This window comes from Rattus rattus, chromosome 2 (assembly GCF_011064425.1).
Source record: "Rattus rattus isolate New Zealand chromosome 2, Rrattus_CSIRO_v1, whole genome shotgun sequence".
NCBI lineage: Eukaryota > Metazoa > Chordata > Mammalia > Rodentia > Muridae > Rattus > Rattus rattus.
Genome location: NC_046155.1, coordinates 185729049 through 185750382, shown reverse-complemented (window position 1 = coordinate 185750382; position 21334 = coordinate 185729049). Strand labels below are relative to the sequence as shown.

Genomic DNA, 21334 nt, shown 5'->3' with positions numbered 1-21334 from the left:
GCCATAAGGTTGGGTATGTTATAACTTCATTTTCATTATATTCTCAGAAGTCTTTAATTACTTTATTTCTTCCTTGACCAAGTTGTCATTGAGTAGAACATTGTTCAATTTCCATGTATATGTGGGCCTTTTTTCATTATTATTGTTATTGAAGACACCTACATTCCTAAAAGAAACCTTAATTAAGCTCAAAGTACACATTGCACCTCCACGATAATAGTAGGAGATTTCAACATCCCACTCTCATCAATGGACAGATCACAGAAAGAGAAATTAAACAGAAACAAAGAGAAACTAACAGAAGTTATGAACCAAATGATTTAACAGATATTTGTATAAAATTCTATCCTAGTACAAAAGGATATACTTTCTTCACAGCACCTCATGGTAATTTCTCTAAAATTGACCATATAATTAGTTACAAACAGGCCTCAACAGATACAGAAAGATAGAAATGATCCCATGCATCCTATCCCTGGGATGATGCACACTTGATCATGGCGAATGATGATTTTGATGTGTTCTTGGATTACTGAGTCTATGAAGTGCTCACAAAAATGGACCTATCAATATTGCCCTCCAAAAGACCCAACAAGTAGCTGAAAGAGTCAGATGCAGATATGTATATTCAACCAATGGACAGAAGCTGGTGACCTTTGTGACTGAATTGGGTAAAACTGGATGAAGCTGAGGAGGAGGGCAAGCATGGAAGTGGGCAAGCAATCTCAATTAACCTGGGTCCCTGAAATCTCTCTGACACTGGATCACCAACCATGCAGCATACATCTGCTGAGATGAGGCCTCCAATACATATACAAAAGAGGATTCCTGGTACTGGGTTGAGTCAGAGAAGATGCATCTAACCCTCAGGAGACTAGAAACCCCAAGGATATTAAAGGTCTACTGGGATAGGTAGGGTGCAGACACCCACTTGGAGACAGGTGTAGTGGGGAGGAAGTATGTGATGTGGAACAGTTGGAGGTCAGACAAGGAGGGGAATAAAATCTGGCCTGTAAAAAAAAAAGAAAATAATAAATAAATAAATAAATTATTTATTTATTTAATTAATTAATAATAAAAGGATCATGACATAAAAGAAATAAGAAGCATTTTTAGCGTTCAATAAAAATGATTACACTATATATTTAAAGTCATTGGTCACCATTGTGATAGCCATTAAAAGAGGTAAGTTCATCTGTGTGGTAGTGGCAAATTCCTTTATTTTTTTATTTTTTTATTTTTTTTTGCAAATTCCTTTAATCTCACTATATGAGAGGCAGAAACAAGAGGTTATATGTAATTTTCAGGCTAGCCTAGTCTACAGATATAGTTCCAGGAAAGCCAAAGACTACATAGCAAACCCCTTTTCGTGAAATAAACAAACCAAAAAAGACATGATCATAGCATATAAAATAAAAAAAAAAGAAGTGATTTCACAGTACTTATTAACAACATTCCAGAATCTTTTAGAAGAAAAAGAAATAATCACTTTCAAGAAGAATAAACAGAAAGTCATAATGAAAATGTGGGATCAAATCAATAAAATAAAAACAGGTGTTAATAAAAGAGTATGAATGAAAGAAAAAAATCAACGATTATGAACTATTCCAAATCAATGAAATGTTAAGAGATTTTATTCATGTTATGAAATCTGAAATGAAATGGTGGGATAAACAATAGACACAAAGAATGCACCAAATATAAAATCTGAAAAACATGAATATTTTCCAGAATACATATCGCATACTAAAGTTTATTAAAAGAACAATAACAATTTTCACTGAATTCTAACCAATAGTTAAATAGAAATATTCACTAAAATTTTCTAATACCCCTAACAGTTTAAGAGACAAACAAATTTAGGACAGAATACTTTGAGACATGCAAAGATATAACACCATTATTTCTATATTATCACAAAAAGGTGAAACAAAAGAAACATTGTGTGAGATTTCATTCACCATAATATCCAAGTGACTGAAAGACCTAACCAACAAGGTGATTTATAGACTAATTTCCCTTTTGAATATTGATAAAATAGACTCAATAAAATACTTGCAATGTGAATCCAAGAACAAATCAAATATATCATCTATGATGATCAGGTAGACTTTAATCACAGAGAAGTGAGGAAGGTTACATACATAGAAGTCAATAAATGTATACCTTTATGTATTTATGAACACAAGCAACTTTTTTACATGAAGCAAGTAAAAAAGGCACTATTGAGAATTATAAAAACCCAGGGTGTTTAGGAATGGGGTGCCATTTGAAGCTAGTGGGAGAAAATACTGGAAAAAATATCACATTTTTCTCATAAATTTAGTAAACAGGTCATAAATTGAGGAATCTGTTTGAACTAAGAAATGGAATGAATAATAAGTTGAGCAAGAGCTGTGGGTGATGGATAAGTAAAAACTGGTAAAGTACATGCTACATATCTGTGAAGGTGCCATAATAAAACATGTTGTATATTCATTTAAAGTTAAGCACAGTTATTGTTTAGACATTCTGTACCTATCACTGTTGTAAGATTATCTGCATTCTCAGTGGATATCAAATTCTCTAAACATGAGGCTGTTTATACCTGCCATGAGACTTGTGACACAATGGAAGGTGAAACCATGATATCAGAGTTTGAAAGTCATCCTTGAACAATTAATGTGTGTTTCATGGTAGATGAACACATTGATATTATTGATAGCTTTCAAAAAACAGATTTTGAGTTAGTACTGGGACCAAATTTTGACAAAGTGGAATCTTTCCAGGGACCTTAATTTCAACAAATGTGTGATGTCATTCATCAAGCTACATCATCCTCATCTATATTTACCAACCAAGTTTATCACATGCACAGTGGATATCAGATGAAGTTTCTCAGGAGAATATCAAAGATTCCTCCAGGGGTGGGGAAAACACCTGCACAAAATTAAATATGAATGAAGAGGTAGCATCACCCATGGCCACAGTAATAATAGTACATGGGAATATATTGATACCTGTTTGATTTGCTGATTTGTGTGGCTCTTCACAATCAATAGGTCCAGGATCAGAGAAGGAAAAATATGTTCACCTTGAGTTTATTCTTCTTGCTCCTGAACATTCCACTTCTTATGACTGGTCTTATTTATCCCAGATGCTTTTGGAGTATGAGGCAGAATGAATATGAGAATAGAAGCCTGGAAAGAGGTTGTGCCTTCTTTATTCGTGCTGTAAAATGGCCTGTGGAAAAAGAGTATTTCAGTAATGCTTTGAATATACAGTAAGTGCTTTTGTGTTTTACATGTAATTGTCATCATGAATATTTCCTGAGACTACTGAGGGTGAAAAGCAAAGCAATTCTATGAGTCTTTTGTCCTATGTTGTTAACCTACAAAACAAGAAAGAACTCAAATTCGTTTAAATTCTTATTGTTGTATTATCACTTAAAATTGACCTATGGTATAATTTTTTCCATCAATCTTCGAATTCCAGGGTAGAAACTGAGCAATAAAACAACTACTGACCATTGTCTACCATATATATCCTTCTCCTTGACAATATCCATAGCAGAGTAGCCAAGGGCACCTTATTGACAGAATTCCCATAAATTCTCCGAGCCTATCCTTCATCTGTTTAGACAAATGTCCATATAAACTTCTGGTGATTCTTTCACTTGAGTGAAGTTTCTAGTGCATGTGCTAGGGCCAATAATGTTAGAAAAACATCTATTTGTGCAGAGGTTTCAAGTGGATATTCAGTTATTCTCTTAAATTTCCTCCATGTCCCCATTTATGTGCTGAAGCTGCATCAGGAATTGATGTAAGAAATCTGTTTTCTGTGATCTTCATATATTGGTCTATACAAATTCATTGGCTTTTAGGTCTTATAAAGTCCAGTTCTTTACTATCTCTGTAGAATATAGAATGAATGTTTTAACTGTAAAGAATGTGTTTGCAATAGTGGTGACAAGTTATTTCTCTTGTCATTATCCAGGATAAGAAGGCATATGATAGTTGGCAATACAAGAGAATAAGAATAAAGGAGTTATCTAGTAGCTCATCTCTCTGATTATTTAAGGAACATATGTCTTTCCTCTTTATCTTGCTGATATTTAATATGGCACTTTTCATATCTAGCACTTTCATATTTTTTTCTGTAATTTTACAAATTATATATGCATATTTTAGCAGTGTGGGCACTATCCACAATTCTGTGCACTTCTTATGATTTTTTTTCAGACAGGGTACTTTAGGCCACAAAGTCACCCTGATCACTCAAGTACAATATGTTTCTTAGTGGTAACAGTTTAGGAATTAGTGTTTTATTTGTATAAGTACTAGTCTCAAATTTCTGTGTAATTGAAAGTTTCAAAGTCTCTTTTTTGTGTGTATCCATAAAAAATATTATAAAATGTTTTGTATTTATATGTAAAGACACCACAAAAGTACAGTTTCTGGAGTACAAATATTGAAATCTTAGTAAAATCTATAATGAAGTAATATATTTGATGTTTATTAGTCAGATGTTTTAGAATAATGCTGAAGAGACAAGTATTATTATTCTTTTCATAAACATAAGCAAAAGTAGTATTATTCCATTGCAACTGAATTTTAGAAAGAGCATTTAAAGTAAGGATGATTATGTGGGAAAATAATAAATATATTAGCCCCTAGTGAAAATTAATTTTAACTACATGAGCCAAGTATTACTACAGAAGGTTTTGTAAACTCAACCTTCATTTTTCACTCCCTTAGCCAAAATAGTCAATTTCATAAAAATATCTTAAATTCAATGGCTCACACATCCAACGTGGTATATATATATATATATATATATATATATATATATATATATATATATATAAATTCAAATAAATATGTGACCATATTTACTGTTTGGTCAAAGCATTTGATGATTTATTTACCTTCTTAGCAAACATCCAGAAGCTAGGGAAGAAAAAAACCTCTCTGTTAGAACATGAAAATTGTACATCTCATTTGTGACCCCTCATGAACACATAAAGGTTTTATGAGCTTCCAGTTTCTTCTATGATCTCAATCGCATTACATAGGTCATTTCGATCTTTAGAAAGTGGAACAATAAAATCCAATACAGAATTGTCCTTCTATTGACTAGACATGATATCTATAAATTCCTATCCTAGTAACCCTTATTGCCTTTTACAGAACACATACTGAAAACCAAAAGTATGCTCTGGCCTTGGCTTTTTCCATGAATGAAATCAACATGAATCCTAATCTTTTACCAAATATGTCTCTAGTATTTACATATTCAACAGATGCTTGTGATTGGGAAACCATATTCAAAAGTGTCATTCATTTGGATTTACAAGAACATAAAATTCTCCCTAATTATATCTGTAACGAAGACATCAAGTGTGGAGTGGCACTTACAGGATTTAATTGGGCAACAACTGTGACAATTCATATACTCCTAAACAATTTCATATTTCAGGAGGTAAGTGTTGAATGTATTTGTGTTTGTGTGTCTGTCTGTGTGTGCTTATGTGTGTGTATGTTTGCATATGTGTGCATGTCTGCATGTTTGTGTGTGTGTAAGAGTATGTATCTATATTGGGGAAATGGTAGGAATTCATGAAATCAGACATCTCTCAGTTCCAACATGATCTGCTTAGTATGCCTGAGCCAATCTAAGTAGTTCAAGAGTACTATTTCAAGTCATGTTGAGGCTTCTGTCCTGGTCTTGCATACTATAAAGATGAGGGAAGAAATAATATATAGCTGAGACATAAAAATCTGCAGAAAAAATGTGTTTATAAGTTCTTAGGAATACATTATATCTTATGTTGCTTCCTGTGTTCTAGTTCATTCATCTTACTTATGGATCCTTTTATCCTGTCCTGAGAGATCATGAAAAATTTCCTTATCTATATCAGATGGCCTCTGAGGATACATCTCTAGCCCTTGCTCTGGTCTCCTTCATAATTCATTTCAGTTGGAATTGGGTAGGTTTAGCCATCTCAGACAATGATAAAGGTACCCAATTTCTCTCCTATTTGAGAAGAGAGATGGAAAAAAATACAGTCTGCTTTGCTTTTGTCAACATGATTCCAGTCAACATGCATTTATTCATGTCAAGAGCTGAAGTGTATTACAACCAAATCATGACATCTTCCACAAATGTTGTTATCATTTATGGTGACACAGATAGTACTTTAGCAGTGAGCTTTAGAATGTGGGTATCTCTAGGTATACAAAGAATATGGATCACCACTGCACAGTGGGATGTCACTCCTAGAATGAAAGATTTAACATTTGATAACTTATGTGGGACTTTTGCTTTTGGACAACACCATGGTGAAATTTATGGTTTAAAAAATTATGCCCAGACATTGAACCCTTTCATATACTCAGATGAATATTTGTTAAAGCTGGAATGGATGTATTTTAACTGTAATATCACAGCATCTAAATGGAAGCCATTCAAGAACTGCTCATCTAATCACTCATTGGAATGGCTAATGACACATACTTTTGACATGGCCTTTATTGAAGGGAGTTATGACATATACAATGCTGTGTATGCTTTTGCCCATGCACTCCATCAAGTGACTTTTCAAAAGGGTGATAATCTTCCCACTGACAATAGGAAAGAACAAGATTATGACTGCAAAAAGGTCAGGCTTCTTCCATTATATGATGTTTCATGTTATCAATGCCTTTAAGAGTCTCCTAGATGCCCAAGTCAAACATACTAGAAAATATTTTACAAAATAGAATGATTTATGAATACTTTCCCTGCCATTCATATAAATCTATAGGTGTGCATAGAACTCTAAAATAAAGGAAATGGAAGAGAAGGCACAATTTGTCAAAATAACACTATGATTTTTCTCATAGATTACTTGCATATCATCACACATGTCCTAATATTGAAAACTCAGTCAATCTTTCCTTGTGAATACACTCAGCGTTGAATCTTTGCTCATTAATTGTCAAATATGTTGTAATCACTGTAGGGAATAGTTTGAACTAGAGATCCAAAGTTGTGCTGTCCCCACTCAAGGTTGGGGACATTACTTGGTGCTCTGAGATACTCTTTATAAAGGAAATAGTGCTAGAATTCAGTTTACTACATTCCTATGTGGTCATGTGTGTGGATGTATATTTCTCACTATATATTTGTATGTTTCTGTGTCTCTGTATATCAGTGTTTATATTTATATCTCTCTCTATATATATATGTCTAGATGGAGATGATATAGAGATTGAGACAGCAGTAATATATATATATATATTACACACACACACACACACACATATATATATATATCTGTGTTCCAACTGCTTTCTGTATAGTTGATTTTGTTTAAGTGTATATTCCTGTGTGCATTTATAAATCTATGTATGATACTACATGTGCATGTTCTTTCATTTATTTATTTCTGTTTTGCTTTGCTTATGTGTTTTCAAATGAGAGCATAAATTTGGGTGCCAATGTCATTCTATGTTGGTATCAGTATGTGTGTATGTCTACCTATGTATATTTCTTTGGACATGCGTTTGCATGTATTTTTATCTGTGTGACTGGGTAGCTGTTTTGTGTGTTTTTCTGAGTTTTGATATAAATTGTGTCTCTGTGTGTATCAGTAATTTCTAATGTGAGTGTGGGCATATATGTGTATGTTTGTGTAAATAAAGATGTGCTTCTGCTATGTTTATCCTATAAGGATGTGAGTTTCTCTCTGTTTCTTGAGTCCATATGATTTATATTGCAAATATATGTTTTGGTGTCTACATGTATTTTGTTTTATAATCTCTTACAAGAGATCTAAAATTACAGAAACATTACAATTTCAATTATGCCATTACTTTCCCTGCATTTCCCTGTATTTCCATTACTTTTTACCTGCATTCTGTAAAGAAAATTGCCTTTAAGATGAATTAGGAACACATTTTCTTACTATAAGGAAGAATGTATAATCTATAGCATGTTGCCTGTCTTTCAGCTGTGTTCCTTTCTGAGAAAGACCCACTTCGCTAATCCTGCTGGGGACAGAGTGAATATGAACCAAATAGAAAAACTGCAGGAAGAGTATGACATTTTCTACATTTGGAATTTTCCACGGGGCATTGGTCTTAAAGTGAAAATAGGAATATTCAGTCCATATTTTCAAACTGGTCAACATCTACATTTGTCTGAAGATATAATAGAGTGGGCAAAAGAAGGTTCACAGGTGGGTTCAGCCTAATTATACTAATTTAAATTCCACAGCAGTAAACAGGTCAAGTATGAGCATCCAATCATCCTTGAAACTGTTGAAACAAAATTGATTGTCATGTGAGAGTCCAAGTTTTAGCCTCCCAATCTGTGTTTATTCCTTTCATTCTTTCAGATGTTATTTTAGTAATTCACTGAGGATTTCTAACATTTATACAATGTATTTGTGTCATATCAAAATTTGTATTGTGCCTTTAACACTAACTGAAAGTGGTTTTACAAAACAGTTTATTATTATTTCTAGTAAAATGAGCAATACTTTATTAGTCCTATTTTTACTACTAGAGAATGATTTTGAGTCTTATTTTGAAATTCTTCAAAAGATGCTTAAAACCTCCTGCTCATTATAAATTCAACATAATCAGTACCTGATTTTTATTATATCATTGTAAAGCCTTTTAATAAACTAGTCCTTAATTTCTAATACTTCTATCTAACCATACATTAACATTTTATGACAACTTTAGATACTTTATGAACTATATGTTGGTTTTACTGTTTTTTATTACGGGTATGAATTTTTTTCTGCATGTATATTTTTGCAACACCTGTATGTATGTTATTTATGGATGAGTGGAGAGTTACTCAAAGCATTTGCAAGAGCTCCAAGCTCCATGCCACTCAGTGTGTGCTGGAAATCAAAATCATATCCTCTTTACTGCTAGCAATATTCTTATTCTTAGCTGAGCCATGTTTTAGCCCTGATTCATACTTTGTAAAAGATGTTGACCAAAGAAAAGTTTTCAGCCCCATTAATTCTTGCATAAAACATTCAAACAAACAAGGATGTGAATAATTTCCTTCTCAATAAGGCGAGGAATTGGTAGTAATAAAATATGCCTTTGAGGAACTTTTAAAATGTAATATCTATTAGGCATGCTAGGTATACTGCAGGTACTAATTCTCGTGTGCTTGGTCTTAATATATCATATTCTAACTGTTCCAGAACAAAGTTGTTTAAATGTCTTCAGACTTGATATGAAGTAATTCTCAGATTTTTCAGACAATACAAAATTTAGAGTTGATCTTTTTACTCAGTGCCATTGAGGATATCATTCTTAGGGGGAAAAAAAGAGCTGAAAACATAGTACAGAGTTACATATTCATTTAGAGAATGACATTGAAATCTCTTGTGTTTTCTGATCAGGACTTATATGATCCACATAAACACATCTACTACATGTAAATTTTAAAAATTAAACTACAGATTTTAAAAATGAAGCCAGTATTCTATGAAGATGTATCATAATACCATTTTGGAAAGTAATAACTAAAAACATGAAGACATCCAGACAATAGGTTTCCAACCCTTAGGGTTATAGACTTAAGTGAGAGTATATTCAATGTTACACTAAACAAAGCAAGAAATGATTGTAAGAATATTTTAAAAATCAAAGAAGAAAGTAACCACCTCTGGAAAAATACAGTGAAATCTGAAAACTTTATTACAATAAGACATTGAGTAAATATAAGACAAAAGGGTTCTAGACTGTTACAAAACGATTAATGAATTTCAAACTCAACATATATAATGAAAAAAATAAAATGAAACAAATATCTCAGTGAAAAGACTCACGAAATGAGTGCTCTAAATTAAGGATAGGATGGCAAGACTTGAAAACAAAGCACAAGAATTAGAAACTTCAAATGATGACAAAGATTAAAAAAGAGAGAGAGCAGGAAAATAATAGTGTCCAAGAGAGTATGATAAAAAGATAATATTTAAGATATATTGGTACAATACAAAGAAGGACACAGTCTAGGTATCAACAGTAAATTCATTATATTCCAGCTGTGTATTTCCAAAGAAATGTGGGAAATGTCGACATCTGTCTAGTAAAAGGATAAAAATTGTGTATTTAAAACATTTAGAGTCATGACTGTAAATTCATTTACTATATCCAGTAAATTTACTCCTCCTAGTAGAGGAGACAGATAAATTTTCAGGATGGACACAGTTACAATAAATCATAACTAATAAATGAGCACTACAGAAGAGATTCAAAGAACTCCATCATATTTAAACATAAGGTGAACATAAGAAGTCAAAATAAACTATGAATACCACTTGAATGCTTGACAGGAAAACAAGTATTATGAAAATATCAAATATTTAAGGTAAAAACCAAATCATAATTTACACATAATTTATAATAATAAGTTAGTGTTTATGGTCATCTCTCTAATCAGAAATGAGTTTAGTTTATTTTTAAGATATTTTTATTGATTCATTTAGAATTTCAAATCGTACTCAATTTCCAGTCCTTTCATTTTCACTCTCTATAAAAACAGCCCTCAAAAATAAGATAAATTAAATTTATAAAGTTCTATTTTTGTTCCTATGTACTCAATAGATGTGATGGTTTGTGTATGCTTGGCCCAGGGATTGGCACTATTTGAATGAGTGTCCTTGTAGGAGTAGATGTGTCCTTGTTGGAGAAGTTTTGTCCATGTTGGAGTAGATATGTCACTGTCGGTGTAGGTTTTAAGATCCTCATCCTAGCTGCCTAGAAACCAGTGTTCTGTTAGCAGCTTTCAAATGAATATGGAGAACTCTCAGCTCTTCTTTCACCATGTCTTCCTGGATTCTGCCATGCTCCATGATGATAATGGACTGAAAGTGCTAAGTTGTAAGCTAGCCCCAATTACATTTTGTCCTTATAAGAGTTTATTTGGTTATGGTATCTGTTCACATAAGTAATATCCTAACTAAGACACTGGAGCATGGTCAAACTCTCAATTCCTGCTCCATAAAGAAAACTTATTTATTTCCTCCAAATCTCCCTCAAGAAGCACTCAATTATGAAAAGATAACTTCAGATTTCTTACCATATATTTTTAAGATTTGTTTTTATGGCTTCCCATTTAAACAACTTAGGTTTTTGGATTCTGGGAGAAGTATGCAGGTTGGGATGACTGTAGGAGTTGTTACAAAATATTTACCTGTACCTCCTTCGGATCTATGAAATTACAATCATTCATATCACTGCTAGCATGTTAAAAGCACCAAGAGCAAATATAATGGGGTTCTACATGGTTTATAGTGTAAACATAGAAAAAAACATGGGGCCTAAATGCATCAAGGCTATAAACAAAGACAAGGTATTCAAGGTCAGCATAGCCCATGTACATCAACATGGCTTCAGGCTGCAGTCCAGATCATTAAAATTTCAAATTACTCAGTCATAACACATGCCATGAAAATCAACATAGACTCCAGATACAATAGGACCAAGGACTGAGACATAGTCAGCAGCAGCAGCACGGATCCTGACATCTCTCTAGCCTCAGGTGGCAGTGTAGTTCACTCAGATCAGTATGGCTCCAACTGACAACAGAATCCATGGACCTCAGCATGACTTCATTTATCAATGGAGCCTAATGGCATCCACATGGCTTTTTGTTGTAACATTGTTCAAGGATATCAATACATATCCCATTGGCAACAATACCTCAAGGCTTGACATGCGCCATTGTGGCAGCAGCCACCATATTTTCTGCAAAAACTTTGGTAGGAACATAGACCACAGACATAAGCAAAGCCTCTGGGTTCAGTAAGCCTACAGGCCCAGATATGGCCCTTGGTACTGTATGGAGCTGGATATCACCATGACTACACATAACTGCACAGGCTACTCACTTCAACATGGCCACTGGGGAAAGATTGGTTTATGAAAAATAGACCTTCATTTGTGGTCTCCATGGGGGTAAAACAATTGCTTATATACATGAACATGGCACTTCTGCAAAAGGGGTAGGTGGGAGTGGGGAAACAACATAATAAAGTATAGCAGATGAATTGTAATTAGAATGTAACCTCATTTATCTTTTGTGGACATGCCTGAAATAATCTTGACTAAACATCTTCCAACAGAATTCAACACCTCAAATGAAAGATCATGTACTGTGTGTTGTAATATGTATTAATTAATCACTGCACCTGGTTTGCTACCTACCTCAATTGTTTATTGTACCCAATGAAACCTACATATATAACCTTCATGTTTTAATATGTATTCAACAACACAGTAAATGGACATTGCCCACCCTCCATGATAATCTGTTATTATTTACTAATTCTATGTTCCATTTCAGTGCTCTTAAGCCCAATTAGATACTTGTCTGGGTCATGTGTTCTTGGCCCACAGCCTGGGGCTCTCTCTGTGCTTTTCTACCTCGTGGGAACTGTATCTTTCCTCTGTTTGCACTCTCTTCCAGCATGGAAGTCCTCTTCCTCCTTCTCTCCCAATCCCTGAGAATCCTAAAGTCCAGCCTCTGTCTGTCCTCCTCAGCTATTGGCTATTGGCATCCTTTATTTACAAATCAGCACCAATTGGAGACAGCTTCCAAGAAGCTACTAACAGACACTCTAGTGCATACAGTTTTTTGAGAAACATGTGGCAATCATAAAACAAGCAGCTACATGTATACAAAAATGACTCCATTCCACAAAGGTGAAACATCACACACATGAACTCAAGGATGGACCTATATTACTATCCAAAAACATGCAGAGAAGAATTTTAACAATGTCTAGGGCCCATTAAGAATTTTTAAAAAGGAACAAACAGAAACCTGTTAGGGGAAGGACTGAAGGAACTGAAGGACTTTGCAACACCATAGGAAGAAGTACAATAAGAGCTAACCAGTCCCACAGAGTTCCCAGACTCTATACCTTGAACTAAAGAATACACATGCAGGGACCCATGGCTCCAGCTGCACATGTAGCAGAAAATAGACTTGTCTGGCATCAATTGGAGGTGAAGCCCTTGATCCTATGAATACTTGATACCAAAGTGCAGAGAAATGCTAGGGTTGTGAGGCAGGAGTATGTGTGTGAGTAGGGGAGCACCCTCTAGAAACTGAGGAAAGGGAAGGATAGGGTGTTTTTGTAGGGGGAACCGGGGAGGAGAACAATATTTGAAACATAAATAAGTAAAAATAACCAACAAAGGTTTTAAAAAAACTAGAAAAGAGGTCAAGTTTTTGTAGTTGTGCATGTCTTTAATCTACATTTTTTGAATTAATAATAAGGCTAAAGATTAATGATAATCTCATTTCACTCTATCCACTCACTCCACTTGTCTGTCTTTTCTATTGAATCAACTAAAACATGGGCTGAAATGGATACTCTGCCTTAAGTAAAAGGAATATGTATAAGAAAATGCATTTTTCAATTCATCCTCAAAATAGTCTTTAAAATCTTACTAAGTGTGAAATTAAATAATTAAAATAAATACAAAATAAAGGGAAGTACTGTGACCTGATATATATAGGAAGTTGAAATCGACCAATACTGCATCTTGTTTCAACAAACACGAAAACCAAAAGAGAAGAGTTATGCTTATTTATCTTTCTGAAGAACATGACATGACCCAGTGAATAAAAGACTCTGTGATGGCAACATCAAATGGAACATGAAACAAAGGATGCAAATTTAGAATGCGGAAATCTGCAAAATCCCAATGCAGCACGTAAATACCCACCACCAGATTCTTTTAATACCAAGATTTTGTTAACTTAAGAAATACTTCATTTAACTCTAAGCAACCCCTATTTTCACCATATTTACAAGGTCTATACAGTCTTTTCACTTCAGGAAACACTCCACTTTCTGCCTCACTGTACAGAAACTCAGCACCTCCTTACCACAAATGCAATAGAGGTTGTCATACACAGCTGTTTTTCTGTTTCTTGTTAATTTGTTAAGGTTTGCTATCTGAATGTCTTTGAGGTTATTTTAGTGATTGAATATTTGAGGCCCTATTTATGATGATTTTTAATTTCCTTTCACAAAACTGGTTACTATATTGCTGTTATTAATCATTAACTATAAGCAAATTGAGGAGGAAAAGGTCAATTTAGCTCACAGGTAACACTCAAGAGAAGACATGGCCTGGATCTGGAAAATGCAACTGAACTGTAGTCACGTAAGGAACTCTGCATACTGGCTTGTTCTGCCTGATTTATAACGTACCATTGCCTAAAAGCATCACTGCTGTCAATATTTAGGCACTCCTACATCAATTAACAATTTAAAATAAACTTCACATGCATCATGACAGGCTAGACTGAGAGAAAAATTCTCTATTATGATTCCCTGTTCCTTTATTATGTACTTTGTGTTAACAAGACAAAAATTAAATAGAATAACCAGCTTGCAATTCATGCACTATTTGCACACAAGACACTAATACCTCTTCTTCCTGAATTTCAAGTTACTGGGAAACAATTAAACTCTTCTACAACTTTTTTTCCATATATTGATGTCTGTCATCATACAAGCACAAAGTAAAATCTGGTAACTTTGTTGGTGTACATAATATAAGCTTATTAATATTACATGCCAATGTGTAATTTTGGGAGGGTAATTAAATCTCCTGATAGCACAATACATCTATTTTTCTTTAGATGCTGACCTCTGTGTGCAGTGCTGATTGTGGTCCTGGATTTAGAAAATTCAGGAAGAATGGAATGCCAGCTTGCTGTTTTGATTGTAGTCCCTGCCCAGAAAACGAAATTTCTAATGAGACAAGTGAGTTTTTCCTTCAGGGATAAGTACTTCCAGTTGATTATAATTTTGCACCTATATAAAAACATTTAAGGAGTCTAAAGTGGAGCATTAAAATATATATCATTTTCTTAATTCAGTCGTTACAGGAATACAATAATTAAAGATATCATTAAGGAAAAAGTAGAACTTGTCATTTTCATTGAAACATTGAAAATTAGTTGTAGGTGACATATTCTCAAACAATTTTGATAAGAAAACTACAGTATTAGTGTGTTTTAGAGAAGAACTTTTCTAGTGATTAATCCTCTCTAAAAATATATGTAGATGAGAAATTTTTAAAACATGTATTGCTATTGTCTTGATCTATGTACCCTTACATAAGTTTATGCACATCTATCAAGTACAGAAGGACATGGAAGACAGAATAAGGGATGGGGTAGGGGAACCAGATTCAAGCTCTCTGTAAGACTAAGGAAGAGGCCAAATAATAATTTGCAAAATCATCAGAAACTGTTAAGCACAATACAGGAGATTTTGTACAATTGAAAGACATTTTGATAAAATAAACCCAGTCATTTTAAGAAAATTTAACAGAATCTTATGCCTTTATTAGAAGCTGTTTTCAAAAATCAATGTTCAATGTTGTTTGAAATGTAGAAAATTGAGAATCACTGTTGACGCACAATGCATAACAATTAGAAGTACTACACTGAATACTAACACTCAATACTAGTATACATAGAACCTAGTTATATTTTCCAAAATAGAATACATAAAATTGGTTTTGTCCTTAATGGAATTAACCACAATTTTCAAATGGTATTTAAACTTGTGTAGCCCATATTAGTCAAATAAATATTTAGTGAAGATTTACTAAATACAATTGGCATGCATGCATTTGTATCTTTTTTTTTTGGTCTGTCATCTTATATAATTGAATGGAAGTCCAGTAAAATGTCTTAGCACTTAATCCTTTCTCACTAGTTATGATTGTGTTAGTTTATTCCAAGAACCCATATATTAGGAGGTAACCAACTCCTATCTGTTATTTTCTGATATTCATGCATTTCTCCATAAAAAATAAAAATAAGTAATTCAACAGGGCTCTTTGGGTGCACATGATATTGGTGCAAGGAACCAAACTCAAGTATTAAGAGCAACACATTCTCTTCATAACCAAAGTAAAATCCTATTCACTCAAATTAAATGACACCAGATGTCAACAAAAGCATTGTTCTGTGTAGAAGACTTCAAATTTGGAAGCATATTATCTCTAATTATAATCATCCAATAATTCAGTGCAATGGCAATCAGAGTTCCTACACATACAATGGCATGAATTACAGAGTATTTTATATTCACTGATAGGGTTACTATTTTTTTATGAGAAGGCATCAAGAATATGGTGGTATTCATATTCATATATCAAAAGGGGACAAAACTTGATGTAATTTTCTTATATTTGCAGTTACAAAAAATAATAATAGTTTCATATAAACTTCAGTCCTCATTCTCAGCCTCATACTTCACTCATATAAACCCAATTACACTTATGTTCATAACATTTATTATTTTTACATGTAAACATGCTTATAAATATATACACCCATGTAATAAAATAGACAAAAATATGTGTTGCTTCCATTAAATATAACAATATAAGCATTTAGTAATAGAATCAATAATTTTATGTAGCAATGACCTTCAATGTATTTTCAGCAACCAGATTCACATATTGCTATACTTCTTCTGTATACTTAAATGAAATACCTTGACAGTAAAATTGCTGAACCTGCACAATAACAGTTTCATTTCTCCATTAGATGTGGAGATGTGTATCTTGTGCCCAGAGGACCAATATGCTAACACAGAGCAGAATCACTGCATTCAAAAAGCTCTTATCTTTCTTACTTATGAAGACCCCTTGGGGATCACAATTTCTTTGATGGTCTTGTGCTTCTCTGCACTCACAGCTGTGATTCTTGGGGTCTTTGTGAAACACCACAGTACTCCCATTGTTAAGGCTAGTAATCACATTCTCACCTATATCTTGCTGATCTCACTCATGTTTTGTTTCCTTTGCCCGTTGCTCTTCATCGGCCATCCAAACTCGGCCACATGCATCCTACAGCAAATCACATTTGGAGTTGTATTCACAGTGGCTATTTCCACAGTGTTAGCCAAAACAATTACTGTCATTCTGGCATTCAAAGTCACAGCCCCTCAAAGAATGATGAAGTACTTTCTTGTTCAAAAAGCATCTAACTACATCATTCCCATGTGTATTCTCATCCAAGTTATTGTATGTGCAGTCTGGCTAGGAGCTTCTCCTCCTTTTGTTGATATTGATACACAATCTGAACATGGTCACATCATCATCGTTTGCAACAAGGGTTCAGTCACTGCTTTTTACTGTGTCCTGGGATACCTGGCCTGCTTGGCCTTTGCAAGTTTCTTTCTGGCTTTCTTTTCCAGAAACCTGCCTGATACCTTCAATGAAGCCAAGTCCATGACATTCAGCATGCTGTTGTTCTGCACTGTATGGATCACTTTCCTCCCTGTTTACCATGGCACCAAAGGCAAAGTCATGGTGGCTGTGGAGATCTTCTCCATATTGGCTTCCAGTGCAGGGATACTTGGTTGCATCTTCATTCCCAAATGTTATACAATACTGTTTAGACCAGGCAAAAATTCTCTTCAAATGATCAGGGAGAAATTGTCTTCCCATACTCACATTTCATGAAATCTAACTGACACATGTATAGTTGGTTCATAATCACCAAATATTACATTACATTAGTGTAACTATTTTTGGAATGACTCTCACTGTTTCTTCTAATGATATTGCAGAGTAATATCATGTCTATGTAAGTCTACATTGTCTCCTATGATCTTCTACAGTGTTCTAAAACAATCTTCCTCTTTGCCAGGAAGAGGTAATAGAATCCTGATCTATTTTAAGAATTAGATGTGTTCTAGGAACATAAGAGAGAAATGTTTTTAACAATATGTTGATACAATATTTTAAGTGATTAATTGATGTCTTAGCAAATAAAATACTGCCCTGCTCTTGTAGAGGAACTTATTCAATACCTAAACCCACCAACTGCTACTAACAATCTCCTGTAACAATAGCTACAACAGAACAGATGATCTCTTCAGGGCTCCAAATTCACCTGAACTTATTTATTCTCATAATGAAATGCATACTAAAATTTCATAAAATTTTAAAAGCATAGAAGAATATGATTAAGGCATTCTGCTTTTCAATGTTCTACTTAGATGTTAGAATTACAGGAATGAACAGAGTAAGGATGAGTGTAGAACCATGAAAGGCAGCCCGGTTTCTAGTTGAGATATTGCTAGAAACCCTGGTGACCATAAAGGGATAGTAGGCATTTCTTGTGACTCTTGAGCACCCACCCTTCTCAGTAGCCATAGCCTTTCATAGATTTGTGGGAATCAATCACATAAGGACAATGCCCCAAACCCCTCCATAGTTAGAGGATGTGTCCTATAGCCAAGCAGGCTCAAGACAGAGAGAGAAGAGACTTAGCCAATAAACTTTCCTTCCCAAACACTCCTCCCTGCAACAGTATTTAACTCAAGCCCACCCAGAAAAGCGGGGTATAGTTTTACTTATCTACTTTCCACCATGATGATAAATATCTTCAAGCCATGAACTGCCTCTTTTCACTGGGATCCTCCATGGGGAGCCATGGAGAAGGCCTTGGAATATAGAGCAGCTGTCTAATCTCCCATAGGAAGCCTCTCTGTGCTCCCAATCAATCCTACGGCCATCAAGACAAGGACTCTTTCAGTAAAACCAACCAGATCTCCCCCTTGGATCTACACTTAATTCTCAGCTCTTCTGTGGCTCCCAGCTATGCCTGGGTGTCCAAGAGTCTGACAACCAGCTCTGGTTGTCCAGGGGACATCAGAGTGTGCTTCTGTAACACTCTGACACTTGGTCAGTTGTATTTACTTTGAGATGCCCCCTATTGAGACAGGGAGATGCAGATTGATGCAAAAGAAAAAGGTTTATTTTCCAATGCATCAGGACCATCCTCAATCAGTCCCTTGAGTGACTAGAAGGTGACCCTATGAGGCAATTATGAGCAGATTTTTCACTTGTAGAGACAGAGTCTACATTAGCAAGTTTAGAGTTCAAACTTATTGGCCAAGCATATTGACGTTTAAATTTATTGGCTAGCAAGCATGAGCAGATCATGACAGCATTTGAACTCTACCTGGGACTTTCCAGAGGGTGACTATCTGTCAGTACATTCTGTGAACGTTTTTATTCTAGAAAATGTTTTATTCCTGTGGGTGGAGAATGGAACTTGGCTTAGCCTTGATCCAAGGCAGAAAGCAGGAATCTGGTCTAGCCTTGACTCCAGGTGGATGGGTATAAGCCTAGCTAAAAGCTTTAGGGTCCTTTACTTACCCACCCCAAAAGTAGTGTCCTGGGACTTCTCCAAAAACTGAACCCACCTGGCAAGAGTGTGGGCTAAGTGCGGTCTTAACTTGCCTCCCTGAGAGCCTGAGTCCTGTGGCAAAGCAGATGCAGGACCACCATAGCTCTACAGATGGAATAAGAAGAAAGATGACTAGGCTTATATTCATGCATTTCACATAAGAACTCTCAACTTTAAGTATACCATGAAAGACACAGTTAAGAAATTGACAAGAAAGCCTAGTGTGTTGAAACAATCTCTTCAGTATATGGAATTAATAAACCTCTGTGACAAATATAAGCTTCGACATACCAGGGAACAGTGAGGCAGGCAGCCACTGGGGGTCTATGCTGAGAGCAGCTAATGGGTGTTGGTTCAAAAATCACCTGTGAATGATGCTTATGGAAGTCAGCAATTAGCAAAGATAGATAAGGGAGGGGGAGAAATCACACACACACACACACACACACACACACACACACACACACACACACACACACACACACACACACAGAGAGACAGAGAGAGAGAGAGAGAGAGAGAGAGAGAGAGAGAGAGACTGAGATTGAGATTGAATAAGGATTACAGACAAACACATGGGCAAACAGACTGACAAACACATAAATTTTTCACACATTTGATGACTAGAGCAATGCTTCCACAAAAAGGCTCCAAGCATTTCACATATACACATATGTGTAAGTATATATATATATATATATATATATATATATATATATATATATATATATATACACACACACACATCTACACAAGTACTTGTGGGCAGATGGAATGAAACTCCAACAAGCAGGCTTCAAGCATTTAATACAATATATTAAGCAGAAGCAGAAACAAACTCCAAAACACACAACAAATAAACTTGACATGTATACATACATAAAGATATAATGGAGAGAACAAAGTTCCAACATACTCTCACACAAAATTTTCACCCAAAAATATGCACCCAAACCCATGGGGAAGAGAGCAGACCACACAGGAGTACAGACATCCTGAGGCTGCAGGACAGACAGCCACCTCTGCACACTTTGGCCCACATCACTGCACAGTGCCTCTGGGCAGAGGGATATAGGAAAAGACAGCCATGGATACCCACGGTTCTGGGGTTCTGGTCTGTGCTTAGGACCAAACTGATCCCTCCAAAGAGCTCCCTACACCCAAATCCCATGAGGGAGAGAGCTGGAACCTCAAAAGTGTGGATACTCCTGAGAGGTCAGAGAAGAACACCCTCTGCCCACAGTACAGACCCAAGAGGGATTTGCATAGTACCAACTGTGCCTTGTGGGTGCAAGGACCTACACGAGCAATCAGGACAGGACCTTTTGATTCTTGTCCGCACCTAGAGCTAGAAGACAGTCTCCAGGAGTACCACCATAGCTGAAAGCAGAGGTAAGACCCACTTTTCTGCTACCAAGTGGCCTGTCTTTTGGATACAGGATACAAGGAGGCAGTAGTCCTCTGGGTCAGGGCACTGCCTGTTCCTGGCTCTGCCCAGAAGGGAACTGATAGCATCCCACAGTTCCCTGCACCCAAATCTCATGGGGGAGAGTGCTGGAACCTCAGAAGTGTGGATACTCTTGAAAAGTCAGAGGAGAATACCCTCTGCCCACAGTCCAGATCCAAGAGAGAATCGCATAGTGCTGACTGTGCCCGCTGGGGTCAAGTACATACACGAACAATCATGGGCAGCATACTTTGATTCCTGCCTGTGCCTAGAGCTGGAAGACAGACTCTAGGAGTGACACTACAGCTGAAAGCAGAGAACCTGTCTTCAGGAAAGGCTGAAAGAAAACAGGAAAATACTTCTACAGGAGTGCTGACACAGAAACCTATAGCAGGGCTAAGTCAATCCCAGAAACAGCAAGACAAGCAAACAAGAGAGACAATCCAATGGCTAGAGGCAAGTGCAGGAAACTAATCAACAGAAACCAAGACTACTTGAAACCATCAGAGTCCGGGTCTCCCACCAAAGAAAATATTGGATATCGAAACCCACAACAAAAAGATTTAGGTTTGAAATCACATTTTTTGATAATGATGGAGGACTTTAAGAAAGACATAAAGAACTCTATTAGAGAAATGCAGGAACACACAA

The 21334-nt window shown here is 35.4% G+C and overlaps 1 protein-coding gene across 1 annotated transcript; it reads left to right on the top strand.

The window, feature by feature from the left end:
* The first annotated feature begins 3065 nt into the window (after window positions 1-3065).
* Window positions 3066-17501, top strand: LOC116894616 (vomeronasal type-2 receptor 116-like). The gene is made up of 6 exons (XM_032896330.1): window positions 3066-3262; window positions 5169-5460; window positions 5828-6640; window positions 7973-8200; window positions 14656-14779; window positions 16582-17501. The coding sequence occupies exons 1-6, from the start codon at window positions 3066-3068 to the stop codon at window positions 17499-17501; spliced, it is 2574 nt and encodes an 857-aa protein (XP_032752221.1).
* Window positions 17502-21334: the final 3833 nt, after the last annotated feature.

What these genes read in the sequence shown, in the direction of transcription:
- LOC116894616 (XM_032896330.1), top strand. Translation starts at nt 3,066, where the DNA reads ATGTTCACCTTGAGTTTATTCTTCTTGCTCCTGAACATTCCACTTCTT. An exon ending in ACAATTTCATATTTCAGGAG is followed by an intron (nt 5,461 to 5,827) that starts GTAAGTGTTGAA and finishes CCTGTGTTCTAG; the next exon opens with TTCATTCATCTTACTTATGG. An exon ending in AAGATTATGACTGCAAAAAG is followed by an intron (nt 6,641 to 7,972) that starts GTCAGGCTTCTT and finishes CCTGTCTTTCAG; the next exon opens with CTGTGTTCCTTTCTGAGAAA.